The 22201-nt window shown below is 58.9% G+C and overlaps 1 protein-coding gene across 4 annotated transcripts in view; it reads right to left on the reverse strand.

The window, feature by feature from the left end:
• The window catches only part of HIVEP3 (HIVEP zinc finger 3), a 427770-nt gene that overhangs the window by 11754 nt on the left and 393815 nt on the right, over positions 1 to 22201 (reverse strand). For all 4 annotated transcript variants that reach the window (XM_045858485.1, XM_045858482.1, XM_045858484.1 and 1 more), the window contains one exon: positions 2566 to 2741. In XM_045858485.1, the coding sequence (XP_045714441.1) occupies positions 2566 to 2741 (176 nt within the window). The remainder of the gene's footprint in view (positions 1 to 2565; positions 2742 to 22201) is intronic.

Here is a 22201-nt window from a genome sequence, read left to right on the forward strand (position 1 = left end):
GTGAGAGGAGGGGACCCATGGCATCTGAGTGATGGCTGAAGGAGGGCACGTGGCCCAGGGAGGAGCAGGAGTCCTGTGCCTTCCCCGATCCCCCGAAGTTCAGAGAGCGCCGAGAGTGAGCTTTCTCTGCGTCGACCCAGTCCCAACCTGCCCCGCTCCATGGTCACAGAGTTTGAGATTGCACCATTTCTGATTTGCTCACTGCTTTGGCTCTGGAAGGTGCTGTCTTCTGGAAGGCTCTGTGAGCATTTGAGGAGCACTCAGCACATCCCCTGATCAGTGGTTGGAGCAAAGTCTCCACCCCGGGCCTGCAGGGTGGTGGGGACGCGGCCTGTACGCCCATGTGTCTGCCTCCGGGGCACGTGGAGGGTCTGCCGTCCCTCTGCTCAGGTTGTGTGCTCTGGACTCTCCAGGCCTCTGTCCTGGTAAACAGGGACCTGGAAGGGGCCTGGTAGGCTCAGCATGGCTTCCAATGCAGGCATTGCCCAGAAAGGGGTGTTCCGGCCAGGGCCCCAGGCCTGTCTCAGACCTGGCACAAGAAAGACCTGGCCTTTACCCAGACGACTCTGACCGGGAACCTAACCGGATGGGTTTCCAGGTCTCACGAGCAAGGTGATGGCTCCCCAAGGTGGTGGCAGCTCTGCACGCCCCAGGGCTGGGAGGCACTCTCAGGACTGGGCTCCTCATACTGAGGGCAGGGCAGTGTGGTCCCCTGGACACACCCTGGGAACAGGGGCAGCAGTTATGACCCACTCTGGAGACCACTTGATTGGCCACCTAATGTTGCCACTCTGTCCAGAGAAGGGGGGACACGCTCACAGAGAGGAACACGGTAGAGTGATGCCCATGAGGCAGGGTCCTGGTTACAGCTCTAGCTTTCACAGCCACTTCTGTTTTTTGAGACCCACTTTCTTCACCTTCAAGGGGCACTTGGCCAAGTGATTTTTGACATTCAGAGTCAAAGACTGTTATTCAAACCATTAGCCACTTATTCCCATTTTTCTCCTCCATAGAGTCCCACCTGGCTGCCTGAGGCCAGAGGAAGTGGGATTGCAGGGGACGCATGGGGGCGGAGCCCGTGTCCAGGGCTGGGGTGTGCTGGGCTGAGCTACCCTGGGTGTGGCCGGGCTTCAGGGCCGGATGCACCATGGGGCAGGGGGTGGGGCTCCAGGCCTATCTGCCCTCTCCATGCACCCTTTGGAACACTGTTCATAAGATACCAAGAGAGAAGAGGGTGAGGACAAGGAAGGCAGGGACACTGCTATTCAAATGAAAACCTTGGTGAGAAAGTTTGAGGGCCCCTGAGGATGATGGCGAGAGGAGGGAGGGGGGCTGGAGCTGGTTACTGGGGTTAGGAGACCAGAGACAGGCCCCCACCAGAGATGAGGCCGGGCCAGGGGCTGTGACAAACCGCCCCCTGACTGGTACTGAGAGAGCCGAAGGGCCGCGAGAAGAAGAGGAAGTGAGGAGGGCTGCGTGCGCCCTCAAAGCTGCTGCTCGGCCTTTCTCGCGGGGAGCAGCTTTGCCAACAGTAGGAAGGTCAACAACTGGCAAAGGGAAATTTGCTCTCGAGTTTCCTCCACTGAAAAACCACAGGACTCCAGTGGGGCCAGCGGGAAGGAGAAAGCAAAGTCCTCGTGCTGCTCAGGCCTTGACCTGAGAATCTGTGAAGCACAAGAGGCGGAGGCCGCCAGGGTGTGTCAAGAGCCCCAGGCCTTTCTCCCTCCACCTCCGTCTGCTCAGCAACTGGGAAGCAAAGAGCGAGCTGCAGTGCTCCCTGCCTGTCCTGCAGGAGCAGCTGGCGGGAGGAGCGGACCACAGCTGGGCTCTCAGTCTCAGCCCCGCTCCTCCGCACCAGGCTCCTGGGTGCCAGGGCGGCCAGGCTACCGCTGTCTCCCCTCGCAGCTGCGGGATGCCTACCCTCAACAGTCAGTCCTTCGTCCCTTCACAGGCGACTGCTAGTGCCTGAGCTGGCTCTGCTGCAGAGTGTGGCAGGGGGCTGGGATGACAGGGCTGCCAGTCTGGGTGGGGGAGGGCCAGGCCCTGCACCGAGAGCTGCAGAAAATCCGGGCAGAGCAGGGACACGGTCTGAGTGGTGAGGCGGGTGGAGGCAGGGGTGAACTCTGGCATGACGAGTGACTATGTGAGTGTGTTAAGTGGCTGGGAGTGGGATGGATTTCCAAATGCAAGAGTGGCAGTGACAAGTGTGGATGCTGGCATTCACCAGGTCAGTGGATAAAGGACTAAGGAGACATGCAAAGGGGTGATGAGATTGCAGTGAACCGGGGACAGTGCAGGAGTGCCACCAGGTGGTGCAGGAGTGCCGCCAGGTGGCCGGGGGCGTGAGCAGGGGCGGGGCCGTGTGAAGTCCAAGAGCCCAGGCGGGGGCGGCCGGGGTGCCACAACCTGGTCTGGAGCGGGCTGCTCTGCCACTGGGAAACCCAGGAAGTGGGGGTGCCCAGGCCCCAGGTGGAGAGGTCTGGGCCCCTGAGCTCTGCGCTGGGGCTCCCAGAGGGGAGCCCCCTGCGGCGGGCAGGGGCGGCGCCCCAGCTGACTGTCTCTTACCTTTGGTTTTAAAAGCAAAGTGACAGTGCTCGCACACATAGGGCCGGACGTCAGTGTGGGTGCGGATGTGTTTCTTCAGCATGCTGGGCTTCTTGCAGCGAATTCCACACTCCTCACAAACATACTTCCCTCGGCCGCGGCCTCGCACATACACATACTCTTCGTTTGATTTGTACCTATGAGCAACAGGCGTCATGGTAAAGGAAACAGAGGAGCAGAAGAGGCAGGTCCCCACCTCAGAAGATGCGCGAGCCTCCGGGTGGCATCCGGCCGTCACAGACGCTGGGAGAGGAGGACGCGGAACCGGAGGAAACCACGGTGGGGGATGAGGGGCAAGTCGCCCCGGGGGATCCAGCTCGGACCCCTGCACCTGCCCTGCTCCTCAGACTGGGGGGGCTGCCCCTCCGTCCCCCGCAGCAGCAGCAGACCCCGGTGCTGCCTGCGGGGGCAGTGAAGCCGCAGCTTCGCAGGGGGATCTCCGTTCCAGAGCCAGCCGGGCACCAGCTTCTGCCCACAAAGAACAGCCACTCTGGGCCACCAGAGGAACAACGAGAGTAACGAAAAGGTAACAGCCACGGCTCTAGCAGCTACCGTTTACGTCTAGCTCAGTCTGCGCTGGGTACTTGACCCGAATCGTACCACGATCTCGAGGAAGAACTCGTAAGGGCCTGAGGCTCCCACAGCCAGGAAGAGACAGAACTGGGATCCGAACCCGCCTGCCCCCAAGCCTGTCCTCCTCCTGCAAGGGGCACAAGTGCTGACGAGTCTGCTAGGAAGCCACCCAGACGCTCGTGTGAGGGGAGCGGGGAGGGGTGGCCGTCATGTCTCTGTCCTCGGAATTTAGAAATCAGGCGCCCTGCACTCTCTCTCCCACCTCATCTCCGAGAGCCAGCAGCTCTCGGCACCCAGATTCCAGCCTGCAGGGAGCACGTGGCATCACAGTGGGAAGTGCCAGAGGATTGCAGGAGCCTCCTGAGGTGGCTGGCCCACCTGATGGGCCTCGGGGATACCGACTATGATGACACCGTTGGACCTGAACCAGATGCTCTGCTGTCCACTGAGAAGGAAACCCACGAGGCTCACTCAGTGCCACCCTCACCAAAACGCCTTCTTGTCTAATGCCTCGGGTATGCGAGTCCCCTGAGCAGGAGGGGACGGCTGCAGTGTCAGAGAAGCCCAGGGAGGGGATCCGGCTCAATCCCAGAAGAGCTCCCTGGTGCGTGAGGCCTGGAGGTGCCCGCACGGCTGCCTGGAGGGCAGGGTGGCCTCTCAGCCCGCTGAGCCCGCCTCCTGCGTCCGGCCAGAGGCCCGCCTGGGTCCCCATTCACCCCTGCCACACCCCCCACCCAGGCGGTTGGAAGCTCAAGCTCCAGGGACAGGCGCGGAGGGGCAGGCAGGTGGCTGGGGGGCCGTGAGGGAGTGACAGCAGCTGGGACCCAGTCCTGCTCCGCGGGGGCCGTCGGCTCACCCTGAGAAGACATCACAGGGGCCCCGGGGGTGGGGGGGGGCGGCTGGCAGGCAGCGACACGGCAGCCACTGTCACACACTCCCACACTCACACACACCGCCTCCCACTCTCACACTCAGACACACACGCGCTCCCTCACTGACAAATCACACACACAGACGTGAACTCACACACACCCACACCCACTCACACCCCACATACTGTCATACAAACACGCACTCTCACACACATGCATTCATACATACACCGCTGTCCGTGAGTACAGGTGGATCCTGTTTCTGTCACCTCGGCTTCGGCCAGCCGATGCCTCTGACGTCGTCTAACCCCCTTTCCTCCCCTCACGGGCCCTGTCTGACGGTTCGGGCGCCCAGTCCTCAGGTTGGGGGGGCAGGGGGCCAGCTTCTCCCCTGATCCCAGGCAAAGCACCACCTCGTGCTCGGCGGGTCCACGACATCCCATCCGCTCCAACCTCCAGCTCAGTGGCGACCTGCAGCGTTCCCCTTCCCTTCACGCTGCCGCCGCCACCATAGTGGGCTCCATGAGGCCCCAGCCCCCCTGACTTCCACCATGTTTGGGCTTCGCTCTGTACACCAGCCAACCCAGAAGCAGGCGCGAGAGCCCACCTAGAGTATGATTGCTCTGGGACCCCTCACCTCTTCCCCATAGCAAGCTTATGCCACCCAGTCCTCCCAAATGGAGACACGCGCACCCAGAGAAGGGACCCCGAGCCTTCAGGGTGGCGGCCTGACTTGGTGCCGGAGACCTACCACACACCGTGAAGAGCGTGCACAACCTGCACAGGAGCTCGAGGGGGGGCCTGGGCTGGGAGGGACACGGGAGGACAGTGAGAGGTGGTGGGAGCAAGGGAGGACCCCGGGTGGGGACCCCAGAAGCAAAGGCAGGGGCATCCGAAGGCCTGGAAGGTTTGATGATGGGTGAGAGAGGGTGAGGTCGGACGGGCCGGGTCACCGCCAGCCTCGAGCGCCACACAGAGCAGCGATGTGTCTGGCCCCGAGGGGTGGTCTGGAGGAGGAGAGACTCGGAGTGCGAGCCCTGGGTGCGTGTTCTTGGACAGGGACGTGAGAGGTGCCTGGGCGTAGAGCCCACAGGCCCGGGGCTGCTCGATAGGGCAGGGTGGCAACGAGGGAGAAACAGAGACCCCGAGCTTTCACCTCGGGGAGCTGACACGGCAGCACCCGCGGGCTCGGAGGGAAGCGAGGCAGGACCTCATCCTTCACTGCTCGGTGCGCGATGCCCCTGAGAAAGACTTGAAGAAGTGTCCAGCGCACAGCGGACATCTGTGGGACGCAGGACGGGGCGTGTGGGTGTTCGTGAGGAGGAAGGTGACCACCCGGGGGGACACATGCGAGCAAGAAGAGGACAGTGGGAGGGGCGGGCGGGCACCCGAAGGTAAGAGTGAGCAGACAGATGGCACCAAAAGCCCACCCCAAGCGGGGATCTCTGGGTAGGGAGCCAGGAGAACATGTGACTCAAAGGAGGCAGCAGCCAGCCGTCAATGCCATGGAAACCTGAGGGGATGGCCACTGAGGGGCCCCATGACCCACAAAGCACCACACGGCTTGGACGGCCCACAGCCTGGGACTCCTCTGCTCCCTGCAGGCCGGCACCGGGGTTTGTATCACTTTGTGCTTTCCAAGGGGCACTGTCCAGCAGGTGCTGGACCCTCCTCTGGCCTAAGGCCAACTTCCATCACCTCAGGATCAGCCCCTCCTGCCTGTGCAGAAGCCCTGCCTTTTAAGCCCCCCACCCCCTTCCCTGGCAGCTTTGGGGCCTCCCTCTTCTGGTACATTCCACCATCATGGACACAAACTCAGTTTTCTCCCATAACCAACCAACTAACTCCAAAGCCTCCTTGGACTCCAGCCCACTCTCTGCTCCCCTTCTTAGTCCAGGTCTGGAGACAGCTGTCCCTGACTCCTCACCACCCTACTCCCAAGCCCACTGCAGCCCGGTGCCCCTGGCTGACCTGTCTTTGCCAAGGTCACAGGTTGCTAAATCCAAAGGACAGCTGCCTTAGCCAGCCCCTCTCCCCGGCTTTCTGGAGGCACGTGCTTGGGGTGGTGACCTCTGTTCTCTCCTTACTGGGTCTCCTTTGCAAGCTCCTTCTTTGTGCCCCTTTTCCCATGCTGATGTTCCCCAGGCCCCGGCCTGCACCCTCTCCCCTCACACCTTCCCCTAGGGGAGCTTCCCCTGCACAAGGCCTGACTTTCCACCTGGACCTTGACAGCTCCAGTCTTCTCTCCAGCTCTGACCTCTCTGCTGTACATCCACCTGCCCCTGCAGGATCTCTGCTGGTGGTCTTCAGGCGCCTCATGCTCCATGTGCTCAGAACCATGTTTCCATGTCCCCCACCTGTACCACCTATGATACTGCTGGGTCCCCGTCTCGATGAGCGGCACCCCCACCCCATGGCTGGCCAGGCCAACATCTTTGGCGCCTCCACTTCCTTCACTCTTCACGTCTGTCTGCGCCATCACCACACCTGCCAAGGTGCGCTCCATCCAAGGAGGCCCGCCTCCCTGCCCCCGCTGGCCAAAGCCACCACCCCTGTCCCACACCACTGCATCCTTGCTGCACAGAACTGCCAGGGGCCTTCCCCGAACACATGGGCCCTGCCAATCTTCCCAGACCCCTCCTAGTCTCTCAGAACAGAGCTCTGTCCGCTCCCCCGCAGTGGGTACAGAAGGCCCAGGGCACCACCTGGCCCAGCAACCCCTCCAGCTCGTCTCTCACCGATTCTCACGACCCCCCACCCCCTGCTGCACCCCCCACCCACCATGCCGCACTCACCCAGTGCCTCAGAGGCGTTTCCCACTGGCCTTCCGTCTGCCCCGGCACCACCCACCGCCCTCTTCCATCTGACCAGCTCCTCTGCAACTCCGGGGCTTCACCAAAGGCCCTTTCTTCCGAGCTCTCCCCACACCCCCAGGCCCGTGGGCAGCACACACCTGTCAGGCCGTGTGCACTGTAATGGCCTCTTCACACACAAGTGTGTCCCCACTGTCCCCACAAGGAGGGCCCCCGAGTACCGCACTTGCTGGTGTGTCCCCAGGGCCTGGACACACCAGCAGGACACCCAGCAAGTGCTCAGTACTCGTCGGCGGTGCAGAGGAAAGCCAAGCCGGGCCTTTTTTCCCCAGATCTGCCGCAGTCAGTTTCGCAGCCTTGACGTTCGCAGTCCCTCAGCACCGGATGCTGTGGGCTTCCCAGGGGCACAGCACAGAGCCAGCATCTCCTGACCGAGATGGACGGGCGGTCACCCCCCACAGTCTGGTAGAAACGGCTCTGCTCACTGGGCAGCAGTCAGAACGGGGCCTGGGCTGGAGTTCTCGCTTCTTCATGAGCTCATGGGTGACCTTGGGCAAGTCACTCCCCCTCCCTGGAAACAGTCAATCTTCGTTCCTTTTAAACCCACTGAGTGCCTCCCACACCTGACATCATTCAGAGCTCCCATAAACGCGTTACTGTTGTCCCCGTTTTCCATAAAAGGGAACCAAGGCCCAAAGAGTTGAAGTGACGTGGCCAGGATCACCCGGTCAGCCACTTTTGCACTCAGCACCTTTTTGCTGCACAGACTTGCCGTAGAAATACTTTTAGATGATGCAGACCGAGGTTTCCTTAACACTTCTCTTCTCCAGAATCCCCAAAGGGAGGCCTGCAATGCCACGGGCCAGGCCTTCCTGAAAGGCCACCAGCTCTGGGTGGGACCCGCAGGTGTTAACAGCTGCAGAGAAATGCCCTGCAGAGAGCCAGGGCAGGAAACCAGAAAGCCATGGTGGGGGCCCTCAGGTGCGGTCCTGCCTCCCTGGCCTTCCCTTCCCCGAGGGGAAGCAGTGCCAGACCCTCTGCCTGCTCCAGGGCTGCAGGACAGCCCAGGGCTGCAAGGTCTGGGCGCCGCCAGCTCCCACCACGGGAGCCACCCCTCAGAGCCCAACCACGTGCTTGTCTTCTGCTGCCCTGACAAGCCTGGGGTGTCAGCCAGTCCAGGAAACAGCGTTTGGGTTTTGTTATTAAAGAAAAGGAGCTGTTTCTGTAGATTCCAGAAGGTCTGAGAGGGACCTTGAGACCAGACAGCTCGGCTGCCTGAGGTGCAGGGCCGTGAGGCCAGAGGCCGGTGCAGTAAGGGGGCTCAGTAGAGTGGGGCTGGAGCCTGGGGGCTGGAGCTTGGGTCCTGGCCACGGCCGCGGCAACAGGCGTCCCAGACCCCCACCTGGAAGCAGCTTTCTGTTCTGCTGACTTGGGTGATGAGCAGGGTTGCCGGTGGGGGGTAAGGGGGTGCTGCTGTGGAGCTGCCCAGATCCTCTGGATCTGTTTTCATTCTTATTCTGCAGCTCAAAGGCTCATGGACTCAAAGGAAAGGAAAAAGAATCTCAAACACCCCCCTGACCAGGAGGAGGTGTTTCCTTCTGATCGAACAGAGAAGGAAACAGAAACAGAGCCCCGAGCGTCTTGCCCTGAGTTACAAGGCTGCTAGAAAGTTACGAGCAGGAGCTGGATGCACACTGGGCCCCAGTGCTCGTGTGCGTGACATGGGGCGACCTCCTGCCTCCAGCAGCATCTCCAGTCCCGCAGCTGGGGATGCTGGGCTGCCTGACTCGGAGTATTTAGCGGGTGATGACTTGGGTTGTGGCTCTAGACTCTCGAGAGGCACTTCTCAAAGCTGCCGCTTCCACTCAGCACAGAACTCAGTGCAGAGCTCCCCAAAGGGGTGGCACCTCGCCCTGCTCCAGATTCCAGAAGAGGGGATGTGTTGGACATTAAATGGCATTTCAGGCAAGGTGATGGGTGAGTTGTCATTCTTGGACTCTGCATATGACAAAGACTCAACAATGAAGCTGCTCTGTGAGGTAGTGAGCTCCCCATCACTAGTGCTGTTCACCAAGAGGCCAGACTCTGAAGCAGGAGAGAATGATGGTTATTTCAGGCTCATGACACGTCCAGCCTGCTGATAGATGAGGGTTTAGGTGGATTAGCTTATTTACGCCTCTAACAAGGCTATAAAGTGGATTTATTTATCCTTCAAATATTCCATGTTTATTCCAATAAACATAAGTAGATATATTTATTCCTGACCAAATGGAGGACGAAGGTACTAGATGGGGGTGGGCTGGCAGCATGATGGAGTAGGCGGGGCTGTGGTGAGCTGGAGGGCAGGCCCCACCCTCCCTAAGGGCATCACCATACCCTCACGTGGGGCTTACTGGGTGTGAAGGGCTATTTGAAAGACTTTGTATGCATTGCCTCATTTAAATGGCATGTCAGCCCTATCAGACAGCAGCTCTAATCATCCTCATTTACACAAAGGAAAATCAAGTCACAGAGAGGTTAAGTAACTTGTCTAAGGTCACACTGCCAGTAAGGTGACAGAGCCAGAATTGAACCCAGGTTACCTGTTACAAACACAAAGTTCAGGTGCTCAACTGCCTGCTTTAAAAAATACTATTTAAGTCCAATAAAATGGGAGGAGTGGAAGACTCAGCCCAGAGCTGAACTGCTACCTCAGAGGCATTTTCCCAAGGTCACGTGCCGACTGGGGCACGTCTGACCTTCAAGCCCGTGACTTTTCTCTCTGCCAAGGTGCATTTTTCTCTTAAATGAAGGGAGGAACTCAATGGCTTCCACTGTACCTTCCTAATCTGAGATTCTGTGAGGCTATTCTGCACATATACTATTCACTTATCCACATATAATTAATATTTTATTACAAAATTTTCCCCTCTCCTCCAAATTTGGATATTGTAAAGGTGTACCAAATTTCCGATTTTATCATGGTCTTGTTGCTAAGCATGCCTCTCCCCAGGGCATGTGCCTGGGGTGTGATCACGCAAGGCCAGAGGCAGGTGCAGTGGGAACTGCACGTGCCAGTGCTCTGAGGCCTGCTTTTGCAGGCAGCCAGGGTCCTGTGAAGCGAGGCTCGGGGCCGGTCCCCAGTGGCTGCAGTCCCCAGTGGCTGCTGCACCCTGGGAGGACCGGCCACAGCGAGACGGCCAGCTTGTCCGCAGGGACTGCCACTTTCTTGGGGGAGCTTGAAAACAAGGGGTGTCTATGGGGAGAGAAGCAAGGGTGAGCTGGCACAGCCGACTGAGCTGCACACTTGCTGAAAATATTCAGTTGTCAAGAGGTAGGGGCAACACGTCTCTCTTGGTGAGAAACAAACCAGGGAGGCTGAGCTGTGGGTCTCAGGGGACATTCTAACCGGGGTCTGGGCATACCCCAGATTCTCCTTCTGTCAGGAATCACACCATGTCCCAACATCCGGGGTCGGGGCATTTAACACGCAGCCCAGGGACAGGCCCGCGGTGCCGGGAGTTCCACGGCACACGGGCGATGCCGGTGCGGGCACCGTGCCCACCTGTGGCGTCTCTATGTTAAGCAGTTTTCCGTGTATTGACGCAACAACACTTGCTAAGGCCTAGTCTGAGCCTGGGGCTGGGCCAGGGCTAGAACTCCAGAGCTAAATACGCTCCCCCCGACCAAGCATGAGTAACAGGTACTTTGAAGACCACGAAACAGAGCGGGGAACGGGAGTGGAGACAATGCCCACAGTGCTCTGGATGGCCAGGTGAGGCGACGCCTTTCATCCAGGTCTCGGCGGGCGGGCTGGCTCTCACTCTGAGGGCTGGAGGGAAGAGGACACGAATGCGAGAGGTCACAGACCTTCCTTTATGCCTCCCCCACACCCCAGGTACGGCACACCCTGGTCCACTTTGCAGACTTGCATTTGGGCCATTGGGGCCATTGGCTCAGTTTTCCTGTTGCGATTTTTCATTCTAGGAGAACAGCACTGCTCGGGGGTCTGAGGCCTAGCACAGCTCTAAAAATAGGAGGTGCCTTTTATTCTAAAGAATTGGTACTGCGAGTGCAGATGCTGTGCAGTGAACGAGCAAAGGCAGACGCCCGAGAACTGCCGAGCAGGCACCAGGCCCGGGGCGAATGAAGCCAGCTCGGGTCGGAAGGGCGCAGCCAGGGCCCTGCTTCCGACCGGACAGGGAGATCGGGGGTGACGCTGCCAAAGCGGAGCAGACTCCTTAAGTGTGCACATTACATGGAGCTGCTCCAGCCTTCAGGGGGCCCTGCCGGTCCTCGAACGATAACTTTCAGATGGTACTCAGGACACAGAGAGGTGGGAGGCTGAGCAGCGGGGACCTGGGCCCCTCCCCGGCCCCACCCTCTTATTAAGTCTCCCCTCCCCCCCCCAGAATAGGAACTGATATAAACTGAACTCTGTACAAGAGAGTTCTGTGAATTTAAAACAACTTGAATATTACTGTTAAAGAACATTCATGCTTGGAAACTCCTTAAAATGTCTGACTTCCAGAGTGGGCGGGGCTTCGTGCATCCTCTGACTCGGTCATTTTTAGGCAGATCCTGGAACTGGGGCCTCGGTTTCCCAGGCCGCTCCGGCCACCTCGAGGCAGCTCTCGACCACTAAGCTGAAGTCGTCCGTCTGTGTGCCCACCGTGGTCTGAGCTCTGGCCAGTGCGAGGCCTCTTCCACTCGACCTCTCCACAGATGGACGCCGCACTGCTCAAGATCCCTTTCCTCTAGACCCAACATTTCTACAGCCACGAGCAATTCCACGCGGCATGGGTTCCTGATCCCTCCCCAGACGGTCTCAGAGGCCCTCCGGTGGGGCTGGAGCCAGCCCAGCCTGAAGCAGGACTACGGCCCCCCTCTCCAGCATGCTTCCAGCCTCACTTCCTTGCTCCCCGGGCAGGAAGCTGTCCCAGAATGGGGAAGTGACCAGATCCTGCAGACTGGGTACGGGTCTTCTTCTCTGCTAAAGACCACTAAAAAGAGCGTCAGCCAGGGTCAGAGGTGTAATCTTTGATCGTGGAAGTTATCGTTTGTTGGGTGCCTCTTCTGTGTAGGCACTTTATATGGGAATTATACTGTGGAAACCCTGGCTCAGTTCTGCACAACAAGCAGCAGGAATTGAGGTCGGAAGGCCAAGTTGAGCCTGACTCAGAAGAGCCTCAGATGCCAGCACAAAAGCCCAGCCTGTGTCTTGTGGCAGTGGGGGGTGGGGAAGGTGTTCGGGCAGGGCTGTGCACAACAGCAGCAGGAGGGGGTGCTGCCCAAGGCCGTCTACAGAAATAGCTGATGAAATATGTGTATACACTAGGCGCCTGATCAGTGCTGGTGGGCCCGTGGCTGTGAGTTGCTTAGTTTTCAGCTCTGTACCAGAGGCACAGCAGACCTCAACAGACAGTGGCCGCTGTCACTACAGATGGGAGGTAAAGGGTGGGCAGTAGGGCGGGCGGACTGCCAGATGGGACAGGGCTCAGTCCAGGGGACGGCGGCTGCATCTCCATCCGTGGCCGCCAGAGGTTAAGTGGCCAGAGGTGCCTTCTGAGTGTGCAGGATAAAGGCTGCTGGGGAGAAGGGAGAGGGGGGCTGAAGCACCCCTAAATGGAGGGTGTGAGTGGAACTGCCTCCTTTAACCCCTCTCTGTGCTAGGAAAAGGCTCCCCTCAGGGCCCGAGAACAGTAAATCCAGCACACAGAAAAGCAAGCAGCGCTCCCATCATTGAGCAGGAAGCTGCAGGAGACGGGCTCCAGAGGCAGAGCAGAAGCAGCCCTCAGGAGGGCGCAGCTCCACTCTCAGACCAGATGCAGCGTCAGGGTTCCAGTAAGGACACCCCAGGCATCAGAGCGCGTTGAGTGTGTTCTCTGAAGCCTGGAGGCCTCGAAGGGTCACAAGGTGGCCGGAGCCCAGAGAAGGCAAGGGCCTTGCCCCAGGCCACACAGGCACTGACGGCAGAGCCAGGATCACGACCTGAGACTCCTGTCTCCCAAAGCAGGGCTGGGGCGGCCGTGACTGGGCGTGACCTCGGTACAGAGGACCACTCGCTCCCCACGCACGTCCCTGCACCGGGCCCAGTGCCCAGTTGAGAAGTGAGTCAACAGAGAAGTGTCTCCAGAAAGCCTGTGGGCGACACTCCAGCAGCTGGCCCTGCCTGGACGAAGTGTAACAACTGCTATTTACAGCACGTCTAGTATGTCTAGTGCCACTCGGAGCGACCGCGGCAAGAAGGCAACCCCGTGGCTGGAACGCAGTCCAGATGAGATGCAGAAGCAGCCCTCGCCGGCTGCGGGAGAACGGAGCTTGCTCACGCTTCCTGCAGGCCTGCTGGTGGAGGCTGAGTGGTGGCAGACGCTGAAGGGCCCTCCAGCCTCCCGGCTTCACAGCAGCACGTGAGACAGAGATAGTCATCCCTGCTCCAGAGACGCAGAAACTAAATTCAGAGAGGCGCAGTGACTTGCCCTCAGCCACACAGCTGGTAAGTGGCGCCAGATCAGAATGATCTGGTCATTTTTAAGCTTACATATTTTAAACCATATGTGGATTTTTTTACATGGATCTCCCCTGCCTGTGGACTCTAAGGCTGGACATTATGCGAACCAAACAGAGAGTGACAAATGTCAGGGTGAGGTGGGACTACAGGTCCTGGGGGTTGGGAGGAGACGTGGTGTCTGTCAGGCAGTGGCAGGTGGGGGAAGGGCAGGGGGCTCCATGGAAGGGGGGCATTCGACCTGGGCTGCGGAGGACAGGTTGAGGGTGGGGACTTGGGGATGGAGAGGAGGCAGGGAGAGGGCTCTCCAGGCAGAGGGAGCAGCAGGAGCAAAGGCACGGAGACAGAGAAGCGTGGGATGTACGGAGGGAACGGTTTGGGGCAGAGAGAGGTGCCCGAAGAGACGGCTGTGGCCTCATTAACTGTGGGGAGCTTTGGAGGGCGCTGGGGAGCCAGCAAAGGCTCTGTCTGAGCCGGGCTTTTGGGTCAACGATGCGGTGCAGTCACAGGAATTCCAGGCTTCAGGGATTTAAAAATAGCCCCAAATGCACAGAGTGTTTGCAACGGATGGCGATTTTCATTTGTTCACTCCCCCTCTTCCCTCGGAAAAATGAGACCCATGATGTGGCCCCTTCCATTTGATAGGAAAGAGACAGCGGTCCTTCCCCACCCCCACTGACACCTGTGACCCCATCGCAGGCTCCTTCCTGGTGCACCCCCCTTCCACGTCCTGCCTGGCCACTGCCACTCCGTGACACCCACCTCCTTCTCCCCAGCAGCCTCACCAGCTCCCTGTTGCTCCAGCCCCAGGAGGAGGACTTCGCCCTTGCCAGTTCACTCCTCTGGAACAATCTCCGCCCGCCTCCAGGCCTTTGTGAGCTGCCTGTCCTCCAGGACGCAGCTGGAGCACTGTCCTCACGCGTGCTTCCTGAGCACTGCCCCGCCCTCCCGGCCAACGGCCACACACGCAGAACCGCCCACGAGGTGCCCGGAGTGGGGCTGCAGGACTCAGACGAGCGAGCGTTTCCAGCGTGTCCTGGGGTTCAGGGGGCCAGGTGCTGTGCCAAACACGGTGCCTACGCCAACTCCATCAGTCCTCAGAGCTGGTCTTCGCCATGCCCCTCTCCCCACTTTACAGAAGAGAAAGGGAGGCACAGAGCGGTTCGTGACCTGCCCAAGGTCACCCACCAGCAGGTGGCGGGGCAAGAACTCAGACCCTGGTTGGCTGGTCCCAGAGGCCGTGCTCCTGACTGCCACCCAGTCCCGCCTTCATCCTGCTTGCCAGCTCCCTCTCCAGTTCCCAAGCCAGTTCCAAGCCAGTTCCAAGCCAGTTCCAAGCCGCCCGCTAGGAGCCATCGTCCCATGAGTTACTTAAAGGACTTCAGTGACGCCCCTGGGAGCGCTGCTTCCGACCCAGCCCAGGGCCCCGCAGCTCTGAGCTCAGAGCCAGGCCTGCCTGAGCACGCGGCTGCGGCTCCCGCCCCCTGCGGCCGCCGCCGAAGGGCTTGCAGTCACAAAATCACCGGCTGGTCACATTTCTCTCACACATTAAAATAGAACACGACAATGAAATTTGTCTAGGTGCCGCCTAAAACCACCCCGACACTGTGCGTCATAGCCTGTGGGAGGCTGCCGCCCAGGTAGCTGCCAACACGAAGAACCCGTGAAGCAGGCCCAGGTGGGGAGGAGCCACGTGCCCAGGGAGGGAAAGAGACACTCAAGGGATTCCTGGAAGGACGAACCGACATTTGAAGCACGGTGTGTGCGTGCACACGACGAGTTTCCAAGAGGAGAGAGACAGTGTCCCTCAGGCCCCCCGTTAACAGTGTTGAGAACATGCCCAGGTCCCATGAGGAGAGCCTGCTGGAACCCCAACTGTCTCTCACTCTGGGCCTCCTGGGAAGCCCTGGTGCTTAATCCTGTCCAAACACCTCGGTCTCGTCGTCAGACTAAGAGGAAAGAGGAGGAGCTGAGTCCTCTGCCAGAGGCCCGCTGACCCCAGGGGGCCTGCAGGAGCCCAGCTTGCTGCTCCCAGTGCACTGTCCCCAGCTGGGATGGCCCTTCCTGGCGTGCTGGGCAGGGGGCCCCAGGAAGAGAGGGAAGGGCACCTCCATTTTGGTGAGGCTTGAGCAAGCGTGATTCCTATTCTCCTGGACCCCAGAAAAAGTCTCACTGTGTCCACAACAGCCTCTCCCCCACCTCGGATACGGGCCGACCTTTAGGGGCCCCTTAGGGGGATGGAGCAGACAAAAGGCACATTAGCCCCCACAAGGGGGAAGAAGAGAGCCTGGCCCAGGGTGGCGCCGTCCATGGGTCTCTGCTCTGCTCTGTCCAGCACCAGCCCCTGAAAATACCCTGCAGGAGTCCAAGTGGGGAATGTCCTCCTGCTGGTAGAGACCACAGGCGGCCCCAGTCCATGCTGCTGCCACCTCCTTCCAGCCCCCGTGGGAGCTCCCGGGTCCCTGCTCAACCTGTGGCTGGCTCCCCAGGAACAACTTGGCTCCTTTGGTCCAGACCCATTCAAGCCACCTCCTCCCACTCCGCCCCACGGGGGCTCCTCCCTCCCACTGCTGACCACGGAGGAGGACACCAGTCCCCAGCTGCCCCCCTCATGGGAAAGGTTTTGCCGCTCACCGGAGGGTGGAAGACCAGAGTCCACAGAGCGCCCCCGCGGCGGGTCACACACCTCAGGAAAGTCACGGCTGCTCAGAGTCTGGTCCTGAGCTTGCAAGCTAAGCAGTCCCAGGAACTTCCGAGACAGACCTGAGGCAGCCCCACCACTAGATCTGAGGACGTCATGAAAGTCCGTGGGAACTGGCCTCCTCCTCTGTGCCGGGAGGGAGGCCCTTCCATCTGAATCAGCCCACACTCAGCCTGACCCCCAGTGCCTGAAGATCCTGCCCCTGGCGGAGCAGCACAGCCTGTGGACAAGCCCCCTTAGCCCTCACAGCCCCTGCCAGCTGTCTCCTCTCCTTGCCACCTTCCCTGGGGAGGTGCCCCGTCTGCTCCTGGCTCCAGTCCCCAAAAGTCCTGCCCAGCCCCTGGCTGGCTGCCGTCTGGCCCCGGCCTGCCAGCCTCACTCGCTGGAGGGTCAGAAGGCCTCGTGCACAGCCTGGCCGCCTCAGGTTTGTGCTGGCTCCTGTGTTGGGCCCTGTCGGCTGCCACCGTGTTCCTGGGAGCCTGCCTGCCTGCCTGGCACGCCGGCCCCCTGCCGCCCTGCTCCAGCCCAATCTGTCTTTTGCTGACTGCTGTGTCCTGGGACACACCTCCCCCAACTCTCCTGCCAGCTGGGCCATCCTTCGGTCCGCAAGCCACCCTGGTGACAGATGACACCTGTCCACTGCGCAGATCCAAAATTCCACTTGGAGTCCAGGCCCTGCTCCTCCTACGGCCTGACGCCTTTAGCTCCCTCTTTTGGCCTCGGCAAATCCCCTTGTCCAGGAATCACCCCTGGCAGTGTCTGTGCCTTTTAAACTCTGTCCTTGGTTCCTGGCTTCCCTGTCTCCTTTCTTCCAAGCCAAACCAGTTCTCTCTTTTTAAAGTTTTTATTTTGCGACAATCACAACATACAGAAAAATTAAAAATATAGTGAAAAAATTATTTTTTCCTGAACGTTTAAGAGCAAGTTGCCACCACCGTGTCCCATCACCCCTGAGTTCTTTAGCTGTTTCTTCCAGCCAAGGCCATGACAGGCACCCTGCCTGGTCAGACTCTGACTCCCCATGCCCGGGCCACCATGAGTGGGGGCCTCTTCAACCTACTTGGCTAACCCCCCTCCCCCAACCAGTTCACCCTGTGCTGTCTCCTGAGCCAGAGGAATCCCCTGGGGTCTCCATGCTCACACACACTTCTCACACAGCCCTCCCTCCCCTCTGCCTGTTGGCACATTTGGAGTAGGTGTCAAGAGGCTGGTATCTTTGGTTAACAGTCTGTGTTAATGCTTCTGTAGACAACGGTTTCCTTATTGGCAAAGCGAGGAGTTTGGAGCAAGTGATTTCTAGGGACTCTTTCATAGTAACAGTAACCGTAGACATTTATTGAGTAATTATTATGCACCAAGAATTATAAGTTCTTTATATGTAGTTGCTTAGTTAATCCTCATGAGGACCCTTTGAGATGTAATTATTATCACTGTCTCCATCTTACAGATGAGGAAACGGAGGCACAGAGCAGTTACGTGATTTACTTCGGAGCAGCCGGTCACTCTGATGGAGCCAGGGTTCCCACGCCGCGCCGGTGGTCTGGCTTCGGAGTCGACCCTCCACCACCAAGTGCTCGTCAAAGGGGAGAGCCGGGCATGCGCCCTTCCCTTGCAGAGGCGACCGTAGAGTGGACACTGGTAACTCACGGCAGCATGGGAGGCCAGCTTACTATGTGCCAGGCGCTGTGCCAGGCACATGCCAAACAAACATGTTTTCTTTTATCCTCACCAACTTTGATAAACTGGTACTATTATCCTTCTCATTTTCCGGATGAGAAGACTCAGCCACAGAGAGGGTAAGTGATTTTCTAATCAGGAGCCGAGCCAGGATTTGAACCCAGGTCTGGCGTTATTGCCAGACTGAGACAGGTGCTCCCCTCGGCGGGCAGGGAGGGAAGGGTGCCGCTCATCCCCTCTGACTGGCCGTGCGGTGGGGTGGAGTGTGCCAAGCTCCGGGCGAGTGTTTCCATGTGCCTGACTCTGTTCAACATTCGCCACAGTCCCAAGAGGCACCTGCACCTCTGGGGTGAAGAGCGGTAACCCCGGAGCACCAAGGACTGTGACTGAAGGTGCCGAGACTGGCCAGCGCGGGTGGCAGGATGTGGCTGGCGGGGCCTTCACCCTGCGGACGGTATGGAGAACAGATCACAGCTGGGACCCCTCATCCAAGAGACTCCAGACCATGGGGAGAGAGCAACTCGCTCTTTGCTCTAAGCTGCAGGGCCCGAGGACCCTCCAGAGACTGGTTTCTCCTTCACCTTGCTCAGCCCCTCCCCGTGTGTTCGGACAAGTCAATACGCAATACCCAACTCTGGGCTCCAAAAGGAACTTCCCCATTCTCCCTCGAGCTATCGCATCTCAGGCTCGGACACATTGTCAAAGGCCTCCACCCAAGGAAAGAGCTCGGATTAGGTTCTCCTCAGGGGGAGACGAAGGCTCACCATAGCCCGCACAGCCCCCTGGCCCAGGCCTTTCCCACGGACTGTTTCTGAGCAACATCTCCCCACACTGAGGGCAGAGCTGAAATAGCTCACTGGCTGGCAGGGGCTGGAAAGTTCCCAGCCATGGGTCACATCAGAGACAGTTCACCCAGACCACGTGGCAGATGAGAAACCAAGGTTCAGGAAAAGCCCCAGATCTCAGAGGTAGTGCTGACAGAGCTAGGCCTCAGACCCAGGCCTGGACTCCAAGGTCAAGTCCTTTCCCACATCCTCCAAGCGAACGAGGAAGCTGAGACCCAGGCAGGAAACGCCACTCGCCCAAGTCTCCAGCTCCAGGCATCAGACCACAGCACCTCCCCTCCCCCCGCCCCCCCCCCCCGGGGGGCTTCACTTCCGAGGACGCCCCAGCGTGGGAAAGGTGAGTGTCCCGTGATTTGCTGCTAATAAGATCCCGGCGGACTCATGCTCTGCCTCACTGCCAAGTTTTCATCTGCTCAGCAGCCCACGTGTCATTTTCTCTTTCGTTTTTACCGATGGGTCCCCCAGGTACAGAATTGGAGCTTGCCCTAAATTCTCTCCCTTCTGAACCTGAACTGCTGTCCATGCCCGGCCGTCAAAGACACACCCTGGCTCACAGCCCCCGGTGGCTCTGTGCCACCGCCTGGGCAGAAAGGCCACCCCGCCTGCCACGGGACAGGGTCGGAGGGGGTTGCATCGTGGAGCTCAGGACCAGGGAGCCGTGCCTCCCAAACCTGATGGAAAATCATTCCAACCCAGAATCCTATGCTTCATTCAGCTGGCAAGCAGAATAGAGACATTCCCAACACTGCCGTTCACGTGAAACACCACAAAACCTTTCATGGACCCTTTTTCAAGGAGTCCATACTGATGGATGGTCTCAGTGAAAATGAGGACGTAAACCAAAGAAGACGACATGTTTCCAGAAAGAGGAGTCTCAACATAAGAGGCAAAAGGATCTCCAGGGTGGGATGAAGGGAGACCTTGGATGGCTGCTATGTGCTAGGCAGAGGGCAGAGGGCAGAGGGCAGAGGGCAGAGGGAGACCCCGTACACCTTGGAGCTGTCTGGACAACCCAGGGAGGTTCTAGTGAGAAAACTAACTTCACATAGTTTTCCACAAGTTAGTTTTTGGGAAGTCCTTCGAGCACTCAGGAGAACAGTGCTAGGCTAATACAGAGAGTCAACCTAACTAGACTATTTAACATTTGATACTTTTTAAAAAAAGATTTTATTTATTTACTTTTAGAGAGGGGAGGAAGGGTGGGAGAAAGAGAGGGAGAGAAACATCAGTGTGTGGTTGTCTCTTGAGCACCCTCTACTGGGGACCTGGCCTGCAACTCAGGCTTGTGCCCTGACTGGGAATCCAACCCGCCGCCCTTTGGTTCACAGGCGGGTGCTCAATCCACTGAGCCACACCAGCCAGGGCTAACATTTGATACTTTTATTTGGGAGATAATCTTTATAAAGAAATGGCTTTTCCAAGAACACACACATTATTATTATCCACAGTGAAAATGGAAAAAAATTGGACAGGGAAGAAAAGGGAACCGCAGATTGTGATGTGACTGAGCTGGGAATTCTGTCTGGCAGCACTCTAAGGAGAGGAGGGGAAGAGGGCGAACAGGGGGCGGATGTGGAAGGCGGAACGGCTCTTGTTTCGTTTGTTAATGCCTCACGCTGAAAAGCCTGCCGTAGCAGCCCAGGAGCGTTATTCAGAGACACGGAGGCGAACCCAGGGGCTCAGCCACAAGGGGTGAAGGTGTCTGTTTCTGAGGCTGGGGAAGAGGCAGCGTGGGGACAGAGACAGGGCACTGCTGCTCTCCATGACAAAGTGCAGGGGACTGCTGGACGGTCCGGCTCTGTGCGTGTGTAGTTCTTGTGAACATGAAAACTGACAGGAAGAGACAGAGAGAGACTGCAATGTCTACGAGGCTGCTTCTCTCACAGGAGACATAGGGAGAAGCCAGCCAGCCTCCTCCGGGGTGCCGGCCTGACTCCCCAGGGTGGGAAGAAGCCGGGACTCAGGCCCAGGCTGTCCAGGCCCAGTGGAGGCCTTGGGGAGGCCCTGGCTGCAGCCGTGGCTCCCAGGGGCTGGCGCGTGCCGGGCTGAGGGCCTCACTTCCTGCACTCCCTCCTCTGAACACGAACCCCTGCTGCCGCAGACCCCCTACAGGAACCAGGGGCAGCGCCTGCTGGGGAAATGGATCCTCCTTTAAATTTTAATAGGATGCATTTAGGTCTTCCCTGACGGTCCTCTGGGCTCTGGGGACCCTGGCCCGGTGTACTCAGACACTCAGTCTGCCCCTCGATCAATACATCATTTTCTTTTCCATTTTGCTTTTCACGTTGTTTTTAAACTGACTTGGGTTTCTTAGTGACACAATCAGCTTTCTCTAATGTCTGGAGCGGGCACTCCCTGGGAAGCCCTTTGAGAACTCAGGAGAAAGAGGCTAGGTCAGTGCAGAGTCGGCCTGACCAGACTACTTAACATCTGATGCTTTTATCGGGGGGGATAATTCCTACACAGGAATAACGTTTCCAAGAACCTAAGTGGTTTCCTGGGAACAGAAATTTCCTGCCCTTGTTTTCAAAACAGCCATTCCCGGGTCTGTGTTGCTGCAGAACTCCAGCCCACAGGTGGCTGGGACCGTGAGAACCCTGCCCGCCCCGCCCCCAACTGTCACTTCTGCCTGCTGCACCCCTGGCACTTTTCTTCCGTGGGCTCCAGTGGGAGAGCTGCCCCGCTCACCCCAGTGTCGGCCCCGCCCCTTGCCCCTCCTCTGTGGCTGGACTCTGCCCTCAGTCCGTCTGTCCCTCCTAGCAGGGCATCACCTGCCCCTGCTACAAACCACTCCCAGCAGCCTGTGCACACACAAGAGGATCTCTCAGTTTAGACGCCCACCTGCTTGACCCCTCACTCCTTCCAGCTCTTTCCCACGTCTCCCACGGCCCCCCCCCCTTTTCCTTGCTTCCCCCCACAGCCGGCCCCTGGGCCAGAGGTTTACAGCACTGTTGCCGTGGCTCATTTCAACCTAAGCTGTCGGGATTCCATCTCCACCCAAACAGCTCCGTCAAGGTCACTAGGGACCCCCATGTGGCCACCTCCATGGACACTGGCCTGTCCTTACCTTCCTGGGCCTTGCCTTTCCTCTCTTCTCCATCTCCCCATCCAGCCCCCCGCCCCCAAACAGTATCTGGCATTGACAAACGCATCCCTGAGAGGGAGATTTCCAGCTCAGGCCTGTCCTCTGGATGCCGGGCTCAGGTATCCGACCCTCGGCTGCGCCGCTGGTGTCTCGGCATTAACACGTCCACCGAGTTTAATCTCCCCTTCCCCATCCTCTTTGTGATTCTCCTCTCCCACCCTCGGGAAATGGGGCCACCACCCATCAGCTGCCGCCTGAGCCGGAAACGGGGTAGTCGTTCTGGGCTCCATGCTTCTCTCTCTCACCCTCCATGCCCAACCCATCAGAAGCCCTATGGTTCCATCTGCCTTCTTCTCTGCCATCTCCCTGCTCCGAGCCACTGACCGTCTCCCCAGGACTCTGCCGCATCCTGCCCCCCACTGCCCCGCTGCCGCCCCCCTTCCTGAAGTCCAGGTCATCTTTCCTGGGAGACAGGGAACAACAGGATTTTGGGGGGAAGAAAGAGAACAAAAGCCACAGTGGGCACATGTGATGGGGGTGGACA

The sequence above is a fragment of the Phyllostomus hastatus genome, unplaced genomic scaffold, assembly GCF_019186645.2.
Source record: "Phyllostomus hastatus isolate PE091 unplaced genomic scaffold, TTU_PhHast_1.1 phas_scaffold_182, whole genome shotgun sequence".
Lineage (NCBI taxonomy): Eukaryota > Metazoa > Chordata > Mammalia > Chiroptera > Phyllostomidae > Phyllostomus > Phyllostomus hastatus.